At 45.3% G+C, this 10,652-nt stretch overlaps 2 protein-coding genes across 3 annotated transcripts; one reads left to right on the top strand and one right to left on the bottom strand.

The window, feature by feature from the left end:
* The first annotated feature begins 368 nt into the window (after window positions 1-368).
* gpr75 (G protein-coupled receptor 75) lies at window positions 369-4,710 on the top strand. The gene is made up of 2 exons (XM_070976858.1): window positions 369-1,091; window positions 1,435-4,710. Exon 2 carries the CDS (start codon window positions 1,560-1,562, stop codon window positions 3,201-3,203), a length of 1,644 nt encoding a protein of 547 aa, XP_070832959.1. The 5' UTR covers window positions 369-1,091; window positions 1,435-1,559; the 3' UTR covers window positions 3,204-4,710.
* Window positions 4,711-5,274: 564 nt separating this feature from the next.
* erlec1 (endoplasmic reticulum lectin 1) lies at window positions 5,275-10,411 on the bottom strand. 2 transcript variants are annotated; one of them, XM_070978369.1, is made up of 14 exons: window positions 10,070-10,411; window positions 9,822-9,926; window positions 9,102-9,182; window positions 8,845-8,922; window positions 8,685-8,748; window positions 8,538-8,584; window positions 8,229-8,452; window positions 7,950-8,091; window positions 7,701-7,862; window positions 7,557-7,616; window positions 7,307-7,431; window positions 7,138-7,215; window positions 6,943-7,018; window positions 5,275-6,228 (listed from the first exon to the last, which is right to left on the bottom strand). In XM_070978369.1, exons 1-14 carry the CDS (start codon window positions 10,208-10,210, stop codon window positions 6,157-6,159), a joined length of 1,455 nt encoding a protein of 484 aa, XP_070834470.1. In that variant the 5' UTR covers window positions 10,211-10,411; the 3' UTR covers window positions 5,275-6,156. The 2 variants fall into 2 exon arrangements, with proteins under 2 accessions (XP_070834470.1, XP_070834471.1); XM_070978370.1 differs by having other exon boundaries at window positions 8,685-8,745; window positions 10,070-10,342.
* Between the last annotated feature and the right edge of the window lie 241 nt (window positions 10,412-10,652).

The following is a 10,652-nucleotide window of genomic DNA, read 5'->3' as shown; positions in this document are numbered from 1 at the left end:
GTTTGTGTATGTTTTCCCCTGATGACTTGAAATCAGTTGAAGCATTGAAGCATTTAGTACCTCACTTGTGTATAGTGTAGTGCCAAAACTGCAGTGATTTTTTTTTTCTTTTTTTAGATGTACTGTTCGCTTATTGATTGAGATGACAATAAATTGTTTGTAACAAAACCTGCACTTGATGTTTTTTCCTTTGGAGTTATCTCACCATATTCCAAATACCACATGTAGTGAAATATAAAAAATGTGACTGCAATGTGATGGTATTCTTTACAATTTATTTCAGCAAGTCAGGCCATATGAATATAAGCCTGCTGAGAGTGTATCTAAGCCCACCATACCACATCATCACTGTCCTTAAAATACTCACAGAGAATCGTGACTGTTATTACGCTGTTGAGCTGCTGCAACCAAGGACGGCAGTGAAAATCGGGGAAATAAGGACTTAAAATCTTTAGCAAATTTGTCTTATTTTGAGAGTTTACCATGCCGAACAGCAACCCTCGTAAAGTCAGTGTGAGCCACTGTATGTGACACCCTATCTGACTATAACATAGCTAGTGGAGCGACCATTTGTCTTAAAAGCTCCATTTATTTTGCCGTGTTTTGGTGCAGTAATGTGTCAGGATGTGGCGTTAACGGCCCTTTTCAAATCTCGTAACAGTTTAGGGAAACTAGAAAAACGGCCTTTCTGACTCTGTAAAATAAGTAAAAGCAGGGAGAAGTGAGTCCTCACAGATGGACGGCTTGAATGCGGTGCTTTTGCTCATGCCCAGAGACGTAGGCAGTGACTTCATACTCATTTTTCAGCGCACGTCCAGTGGCCGTCGCTCCTCTTTAAGAATGGATATATCGCCAAGAAAACGAATATGCTGTCATGTGTCTGCGCCGTGGACGCGTTGAAAATTCTTACAGGCATGTAAAGAAACGAATTTTGCGTCTGTGTTTGTCAGTGGACTGCTCTGGCTCGGATGATATTAAGATATGTTTTTTCCCCGAAGCCGCGGTGCGTTCACTTGCTGTCATATGGCTTTAATATGAAGATGGGCTGTATCAAACGATGAAGACCATGGACGCACGATCGATTACAGATGGTAGGTTGTATTTACTCGTCGTCAGTGGAAATGATCCGAGACTGAAATTCAGATACATTAGAAAACCGGTGATGTACATATTGATTTCAGCAGAGTGTGTGTGAGTGAGTGAGTGTGTGTTGGGGGGGAGAGGGGTAGTAAGGTATAATTGGCCAAATGCCGTGGTGCATCGATACAGTCTACTGTAGATTGTGTCTAACACTTGTGCATCAGGGCTTCTTCTTAAATGTGCACTCATTAATGGTAATTTAACTGTGCAGTGCGCCCCTCAACCAGCTGTGAATGTGTTAAATGTGATCTGCTGCTTTGTATCATCGCTAATCTATGACTGTATCCTTTGTAGCACTCTACCAAGGTGGCAGCAATGGCGGAAGCAGCAGATAAGGTGATCATCATGTACTCCTTCTACACAGAGGAAGAATGCTGAAATTGGTAACTTTGGGATGCTTCTAAACAGTTAAAAATACAATGAACACCACTGTTACACCATCAGACCTGGTGGATGTGCCGAGACAGCAGAGCTTCAATGGCAGCCTGGGCGCGCAGACCCCGTCAGGTTGGGCCGTGATCCACACTGCTACCTTGACCTTTTGCTCCCTCCTCCTCATCTTCATCTTCTGCCTGGGCTCTTATGGCAATCTTGTGGTGTTCCTGTCGTTTTTTGACCCGGTATTTCGCAAGTTCCGCACCAACTTTGACTTCATGATCCTCAACCTGTCCTTCTGTGACTTGTTCATTTGCTGCGTGACCGCTCCCATGTTCGCCCTGGTGCTCTTCCTGGATGCGGGTGGAGGGGACGGCGTGTCGAAGAGCTTCTGCTTCGCCTTCCACTTGACCAGCTCGGGCTTCATCATCATGTCCCTGGAGACGGTGGCTGTCATTGCTTTGCACAGACTGCGCATGGTTTTGGGGCAGCAGCCCAACCGCACCGCCTCCTTCCCCTGCACGCTGGCCCTCACTGCCCTGCTGTGGACATCCAGCTTCACCATGGCCGCCCTCCTCACCATGCGAGCGTACCCACGTAGAGATGGACCCTGTTTGCCTCACTTTGGCCTGGGGGGTGGACAGGCCAGGGTTGTGTTGTATGTCTACCTGGCAGACTTCGCCTTTTGTGTTGCTGTGGTGTCTGTGTCCTATCTGATGATTGCTCAGACACTGAGGAAGAACGCACAAGTGAGGAAATGCCCCATCATCACGGTAGATGCCACGTGCCCTCCACCCCCGCCACCTCTCATTGCAGCTGGCTTTGAGAGCATGCAGTGTGCTGTTCAAGGCCCCTCTCTGTACCGGAACCAGACTTACAACAAACTGCAGAATGTTCAGACCCACTCTTATGCCAACAAGACCAGCCAGCCTCTGGTTCCAGGGGCAGCCCAAGGAGCCACCTGCTGTCAGCTAGTGTCTACAGTCAACTTGGCCACAGCCAAAGACTCTAAGGCTGTTGTCACCTGCGTAGTTATAGTGTTCTCTGTGCTGCTTTGCTGCCTGCCGATGGGAGTTTCGCTGGCACAGGACGTTTTGTCACCCAAAAGTAGCTTTGCACATTACCAGTTTGAACTGTGCGGCTTTGTGCTCATTTTTCTCAAGTCCGGCATCAATCCCTTTGTGTACTCACGCAACAGCGCAGGCCTCCGCCGCCGTGTGCTGTGCTGCATTCAGTGGGCGGCATTGGGCTTTCTCTGCTGCAAGCAAAAGACTCGCCTGCATGCGATGGGGAAGGGCAGCCTGGAAGTCAATCGCAATAAATCCTCCCATCATGAGACCAACTCGGCCTATGTACTGTCACCCAAGCCACAGAGGAGGCTGGTAGACCAGGCTTGCGGGCCCAGTCACTCAAGGGATTGTGCGGGTAGTCCAAAGGCCACAGGTGTGCGCAAACCTCGCCCCCCGAGTACCTCTACACCTATCAACACTCGCATTGAGCCCTACTACAGTATATACAATAGCAGTCCCTCTGCTGGGCCCAGCTCCCCCACCAGCCTGCAGCCCGTCAGCTCTCAGACATTTGCCTTTGCCAAGTCTTACGTAGCCATGCACTACCACACTCACCAAGACGCACTACAGGACTTTGAAAGCACCTCAGTGCACCAGATTCCCATTCCCTCAGTCTAATCAAAGAGCTGCTAAACAGAGAGGTTTGGACAAACTCGCCGTGGCTTTAGATCAAATGTGAATGTGAAACATGAAAACAACCCGTTTTATGTATTTGGACTCTGTATTAACCCTTTGTTCTCTTCTACAGTGGAAATACATGTTAATTTTTCTTGAGTGGAAAAAATGAAAGAATCAGAGTTATAAGCCTTGCCATGGAAACTAAAACCAAGCAATAGATTTGTAATGCAAGTGTCTGTTCCAAAAAGTTGCTGTTATTGAATGGACGTAGTGACTTTTTCTTTTACAGATACTGCATTTCCAATCAATCTGCCTCTGTGTTGTGCACGCACGTGCCATTATAACCCAAGCCTCTGTAGGTTTCCATTGCAGCCAATAAAGACTGCAGTCTCTGGTTTCACTGCTGCCTCCCCTCTGGTTGAAGTTGCTGAGCACTGATATCAGCCTCTGTGAATCCCTGCACAGGCCCACCCATGGCTGTCGATGGCATGTGGTTGCACTTTGATGGACATTTTGCTGCTTACGAAAAATATATTTGTGAACCTCATACACTTTTCAACACAATAAATGTTTGGCAAGTGCAGTGGATGTGTGCTTTCACTTTTTTTTAAAGGGCCAGTGTGTCGGATTTAGAGGATATATTGCCACAACAGAACTCTGTATATCTGCCATGAGTCTGCCGTGTTACACTGAAATGTTTCTACAGTTGCCCACAATGGACCAACTAAACACTGGTTCTAGAGAGTGTTTTTTTTTTGTGTGTGTGTGTGTGTGAGTTTCGCAGCCACCATACATTCACCTACATGCTTGAAAGGGGAGGGCATGCAAACTCACCACTAGATGCCACTAAATCCTTCACATTGGTCCTTTAACTAGAGCTATGGTGGTTAATTGGTTAGAGGAAACTAATGGCTGGCTATTTTGATAATTGATTAATCGTTTCCTCCCAAAAATGTCAAGCTTTCACTGGTTTTAGGTTTTAAGTGTGAGCATTTGATCCTTTTCTTTATCCTATTGTGTTTTGTCCTACTGTTGGTCGGACAAAACACGACATCATCACCCTGAGCTCTCGCAAAATATATTTTCCACAATTTTCTGATATTTTTCAGCAGTTAATTGTGGAAATAATGGCGGATTAGTTGATAAAATTGCAGACCTGTTTTTCAGGTCTTTGTTCTGCTTAGATGTACAATGGGACAACAGACCCGTTTGAAGTGGCATTTGATGCCTCTCCATGAATGCAATACTACTTTCTTTTGATGTATTCATGTGAAAGTGATTGAACTGCAAATCTTTTGCCTCAGAGTGTCCACACGCTTAGATTTTACCTGATTTTCTTTACATTATACGGTGAAGTTACAGATGAAGTCAGTCTGCAGTCAACTATAAATGACTTGGATTGTGAATTCAAACAACTGCAGTGACTCCCCTTTATTTAATACCTCAGTGTAAATTTACCTCTCAGACCCCCTCCAGACATGTTTTAAGATGTATATAAAAAACTTTGAATAATAATTTGTCTAATATGTTTTTCCCTCATTTAAAATTGCAAAATCTGTGAATATCTTATCCTTTTTCTTTTCCAAAGATTAACAGCTGGACACAAGATGTCTCGTATTTCACTGAAAACTCTCATTGTTTGCGCACTGGAGGCTTCAGGTTTTCACATCACACTTGTGTATGTTGAACATTGGACCAGCATCGGCTTCTAAACTAGGTGTGATGTGACAAATCATGCTCTTAGGCTTGCCCCATAAAATTGGACTTTCAATGAGAGCAGACAAACTTTCCCCTTTCAGCAGATGAATGTGAAAACAGCCTTCTGTCAAGTTCTGCAAGAACATCAGTCTGCACCGTTTTTATTAGTGGAAAAGATTATACAATATGCATAGCATCAGCACCCTCTGGTGGTCGTAAAGTTGCAATGGCAGCTTACTACAGCAGCTCTCTTCAATGGAGGATCATCATGTTCTTTCCAGTTCTTTTGCGGAGATGACAACTAAGTGCATATTGATCCAATTATCAAGCAGATGTCCTGATGTGTGGTGATGCAACACTACCATCGAGGTGATCATGTTTTAGTTTTATTTTTTTGCAGCAAATGCATTGGTTTTTATCCCCTGCGGTACAGCAGTGATCAGGATCCCAGTGTGCACCTTCATAAAACCACAGAATACCTCTTACAGGAACCCACAGACATTCTGTACATCCGACAAACTTTGAGGAAATTTTAATCAGTCATTCACGTTTGTTTCTGTTCCACAGCGTCCTCTAATGCATAAGTTACACTCACTCAACCTGTAAATTAACACAGCACTCATTCTCACTGCTGCAACACATTTTCAGACTCGCTTTACCCTCCCCTATCTACAAGTGCTACACAAGCAGATAACAAATTCGCTCTCTCTCTCTCTCTCACACACACACACACACACACACACACACACACACACACACACACACACACACACACACAAATACAGACCTTAAAGACAATAAAACCACCATGGATATTGTTGATTCCCCTGATAATTACAAATCCCCTGATTCATGACTTCTTTGCTTGCTGTTTATCAACATAAAGTGAAGCATAGATATGACGTACAGGCAATGAATCCACGCTCTGTGGAGTGTCGGCGTCGGCCCCATTGCACTGTATTTTTGTAAAGTCTGAGCGAGCCTGCTGGATTAGGCTGTGACACTGGCCACCGCACGGCTCAGTGCAGGGGCCGGGGCCGTGCTCATGGCTACACGGAGCGCAGCCTCAGGGTCAAGTTTAACCTCAGTTTAACCTCGGTTTTGGCTTTTAGCGCAGTGTCATGGGCATCTCTCTTCCTCCACCAAACAGGCTTCTGTTCTATGATACATGTCCTCTCTATTCAAGTGCAGCCTCTCTCTGTCTCTCCTCTGCTTGTCCCTCATGCGCCGCTGCTGTCCTTCATTTTTTGTCAGTTTAGCTGGAGATTGACAGAAGTCCATGTTCATCAGCGGTGTCAAGGATCCTGCATATGACCGGAGACTCAACCTAGGAGAAAAAAAAAACACCTCAAATGTGATGCCACGGATTTCTTGTCAGACAGACAGTATTAAAATAAATAATAATGGAGAAATGAGAGTGGCTTATTAAAAAAAAAACATTATCATGACAAAGGCTACGTTTACACTTGGGGAAAACACACATGTTTTCAAGTGGTTTGGCCTCTCGTTTACACGCAAACAGTTTTTTTTCACGGAAAACGCTAATTTTTAAAAACTCTGGCCAAAGTGGACATTTCTGAAAGCGCCGGTTATGTGTTGGCATGTAAACAGGGTTAAACAGCGTTTTACCTTCCGAAACATCTCAACATGTGACTGAAAATACTTAATGTCATGTGAGCAACCTGTGTTTACACTCGCGCCCATAGGTTTGCCATAGTTATGATGGCGCTTGATGTCGTATTAATCTGTGTTCATGTAAATGACAACATTTTTGAAAACGATGTTGTGTGCACGATGTTATTTTTGAAAACGGAGGGGCCAAAATATCCGTTTTCCAAAATACCCTGCTACGTGTAAACGTAGCCTTAGTAACACATGGGAAGCAGTCTGGAGGAGCACTTCCCTTTTATTCAGCAGCTTCCCTTTATTCAGCTCTTAAGCTAAATCAAAGTAAGAGTTAGCAGTCGAGCTAAGGTTCTGCATTGACCTGATTCACTGCTCTTTCCAGTGACTGTGTCTCATTGGTTAGTGGTGAACGTACCCCAAGGACGTACTGACAAGTTTGAGGCTCCAGCATGTAGACAGTGACAGCATGGGGGGACTCAGACTCTTTACATCTGACAGAGAGGAGAAAGGAGACGAGTGAATGGACTGGGAAACATCTTACTCATGTGTTCACTCAGTGCTGCTGTCCTCCCCGTCCCCTCACCCCCTCGCCCCATGACTGTTCACTCACTTGAGCTTGACAATGACCTGTCTGGGCTTCCCTGTCAGATCACACACATCCCCGTGGCCATAAAAGTGAGAAACCAACCTATAGTGGAGCAAATGCAGAGAGAGAAAAATCAACAACAGCCACAGTTTGACTTCATCCAGGTTGGACTTTGAAAATATGAATGGCCTACTTGACTTTCTGCACTCCGTCGTCCTTGAGCTGGTAGGATCGAGCGACGTTCTTCTTGGCCCAGTCAACGTGCTCCTTGGCGTTCCAGCTCCCGACCACCACAATGTTCTTTCCCTGCTCTTTCTCCTGGAGGAACCGAGGAACATTTTCATCACTGTGCAAATTTGAATAATCTAATGTACCGAACAGTTAGGATGCTGATAGAAGAAATACATTTGATTTTTTAGATATTTCACATTAGCAGCCCTTACCTCATGGTACTGATGGACGTGCTTTCCATAACAGAACTCATATTTCCACCACCCTACGCCCTGAAACACACACATTAAGATGATTACAAGTCACTGAATGGTTTATTAAACACTGCTTAGGTGCTACAGGTGAACACGCCTCACCCCGTGCAGACAGTACGAGCCGCTGAGGAACTCCTTGATCAGTTGGTCATCTGTCAGCCGAGAGATGTGAGTGGTGCCGACAGTGACCTGCGTCTGCCCTCCGACAGTTATGGGTTTGTGAGTGGAGGTGAAGGCCTCCTCTCTCACTGGCGTTGCCTCCTCCTGTAACACGTCACAAAGATACAGTTGAGGCAGGTGTTGTCAGTACGCCTATTTTTCTCCCTCTGTCATTTCTGTCTAAGTTCTCACCTCTCTGATCTCGGTGGTGGCGCTGAAAGGCGGTTTAAGCTGCTCCTCTTGTTCCTTGTCTAACTGGGCAAGCCGCTGAGGCCGCAAAGGGGAGCCTGCCAGAGCCTGGCAGAAGATGGCGTTCACCGGGGAGGACTTGAACCTGCAAGGGATGTATGTCAAGTTTGGAAAATGGAAGTGTCGAGTCTTGTAAAATCTGTTTCAATTTTGTCTCCTCTTTTCTGAATAGTTGACAGAAAATGACACAACATTTCAATGTCGTCACTTTGACAGATCTACCTGTACTTTGGGTGGGAACAAAGCAGCGGCGTCAACACCACCACTTCATATTCACAGGTCGTGACCTCAGCGACAGACAGGATCTCGTGCTTGGCCTCTGGATGACAGACGTAGAGCACAGCCGTGGAGCGGGCCTGGTTCTGTTTCAGCACACATGGAGTCCCATTCCCCATCTCCAGCGAGAAGTAGGGAGTCAGCTGTCCTTCTATATTCTTAGTGGGCACCTGGACAGAAAAGAGATGACGAATGTGAACCGGCAGGCAGACTGGCAAATCTGATTGGCTATTTAAGCTTTATTATAATACTCACTTCTTCATCAGCTGCTGATTTAACGTTTTCCGTCTCTTCAACTTTATCTGAAAAAAAAAAAAAAAAAAAAAAAAAATCACTCCTACTGTTAACACATGAAAGAACATATCAAAAATAATACAAGCAAAATATATTTGAGACACTCACCTGTCTCTGTCGACTGGCTCTTTTGTGCCGTATTCCCGAGGAAGTATTCCTGGACACTAATCTTCTATGGAAAACCACATGGTTACCTTCAGTACATACCGAGTGCTGGCTTCTCACTCACTGGTCTGAACATTTGATTTTACCTGCGTAAAACACTGACCTGTCCAGTCTCCTTCTCTTCATGATACTGTCTTATATGCTTTCCGTGGCATACCTCATACGTCCAGTACGACTCGATCTGCAATGTTGGCAAGCCCAAAAGCAAGAGTTCAATACAGGGAGCACCGCAGCAGTAAAAATAAAGTTTTCAGTCACGCTCAGCTGACGTAGCGTAAACTCCATCTGAACACAGTTTCAGTCTCTCTTCACGGAGAGGAAGAGGGAAATTAGTCGAGCATGAAACCTGAGAGGTCTCACCCTGTACGAGCAGCTGCTTCGTTTGAATAGTGGCTCCAGCAGTTCAGCTGGACTGGGCCCGCTGTACTCCTTATCATCATCCTAAGACAACCACAGACACACAGAGATTAGTTAGTATTTAATTAAAAATATTATTGTTATTTGTTTCACCTGTTTTTTGCAACTCTCAAATGAATGATATGGTCAAACTACAGATGAGTGCTATTGTTGCTAGCCCTGATGTTTTTTCTTTTTGCATCCCTTTATGTCAGCAGGTATTGGTGAGTGCATCCTTACAGGACAGATGTGAATGACAGCCTAAACTACAAACATATGACACAGATCGAGGCCAAATCAATGGAGGATACAGGCTGGTCTCATAGAGCTGAAGTATGCAGACAGCACATCTCTCACAGGACAAATGTTTATAATAAATGAAGGGGCTAATTTGTGTCATGTCATCTTTTTAGCATGACACAGCATTCATTGAAATACATGCACATGCTGTGTGAACCAGGCTGAAAATGCCTTGCATGAAGCCAGTGGGACAAATTGAGCTGCTTTGCCTGAGATGTAAATTCATTGTTTAGAATTACTTGATATGGAAGTAATAAAAAACAGTTCAGGACTACCTCTATGAAGGGAAAAACTCCTCGTGCGGTCTCAGTCCCTCATGAGACAGTGTTTAGATATAACGCTAACAGCCCTGTACCTGTTCCACACATCGCAAACGCTGCTCACCTCGTCTCCAGTCGCCAGGGAGGGCAGGAGACATTTATACTTCTCCTTTTCTGTTGTTGTCATAATGACAAAGTCATCTTCTTTGTAAAGTGCACCTGAAGTTGGCTGAAATCCACAGACAAACGTTTGTTAATTTAACTAAATGCAAGACAAACTCTAGGGCTGCACATGTGACAGTAACATCTCCCAGACCCCTTACAGTGAAACTGCTCCTCTAAACAACAGTGTTACTAAAGGAGGGTGCTTACCAGCGTGAATTCAGGGCCTGGCCAGGTGATTTTGAAAGGTATTTCGTCTGTGAAGGAGGGATATCCCCCTCTGTTTGCCGAGACGCCGCTGCAGACCCCTAGCAGCCCTCCGAGAAACACCATCAGCAGCCCTGCCATCATCTCTCCTGTCCGGCTGCTGAGCTCCTACAACCCGCTCCTCATGTAAGAAAACAGGCCGCTCACCTCACGCTAACGCCGGCCTGAATGACGAACTGAGAGCTACCACAAGGTCCGAGCAAGTCTGGTTTCACAGACGTAAGATATGACTGTGAGAGACGGATGTCAACACAGCACAAAATACAGGAAGTGAACTATCGACTTGCCACGTCGTGTTCCGCCTGAGCGGTGGGTTGAAATAACAACAGCGCCCTCTGGCGTCGGCACGAGGTACTGACAGAGAGTTCGATAACTGGAGAGAAAACAAAAAACAAAACAGATTTAACTACTGAAACTCGAAGGAGCAGAACTGACAAACTTTTCACTTAGACATCAGATGCATTTTATTTTTGTACCATGTTCTTTCCCATCCCTTGCCAGTACAGACTGAATCAAGTCAAACATG

Source organism: Chaetodon trifascialis, chromosome 13 (genome assembly GCF_039877785.1).
Source record: "Chaetodon trifascialis isolate fChaTrf1 chromosome 13, fChaTrf1.hap1, whole genome shotgun sequence".
NCBI classification, from domain to species: domain Eukaryota; kingdom Metazoa; phylum Chordata; class Actinopteri; order Chaetodontiformes; family Chaetodontidae; genus Chaetodon; species Chaetodon trifascialis.
Note: the sequence above shows the minus strand (reverse complement) of the source record. Positions and strands in the feature narration are given on the sequence as shown.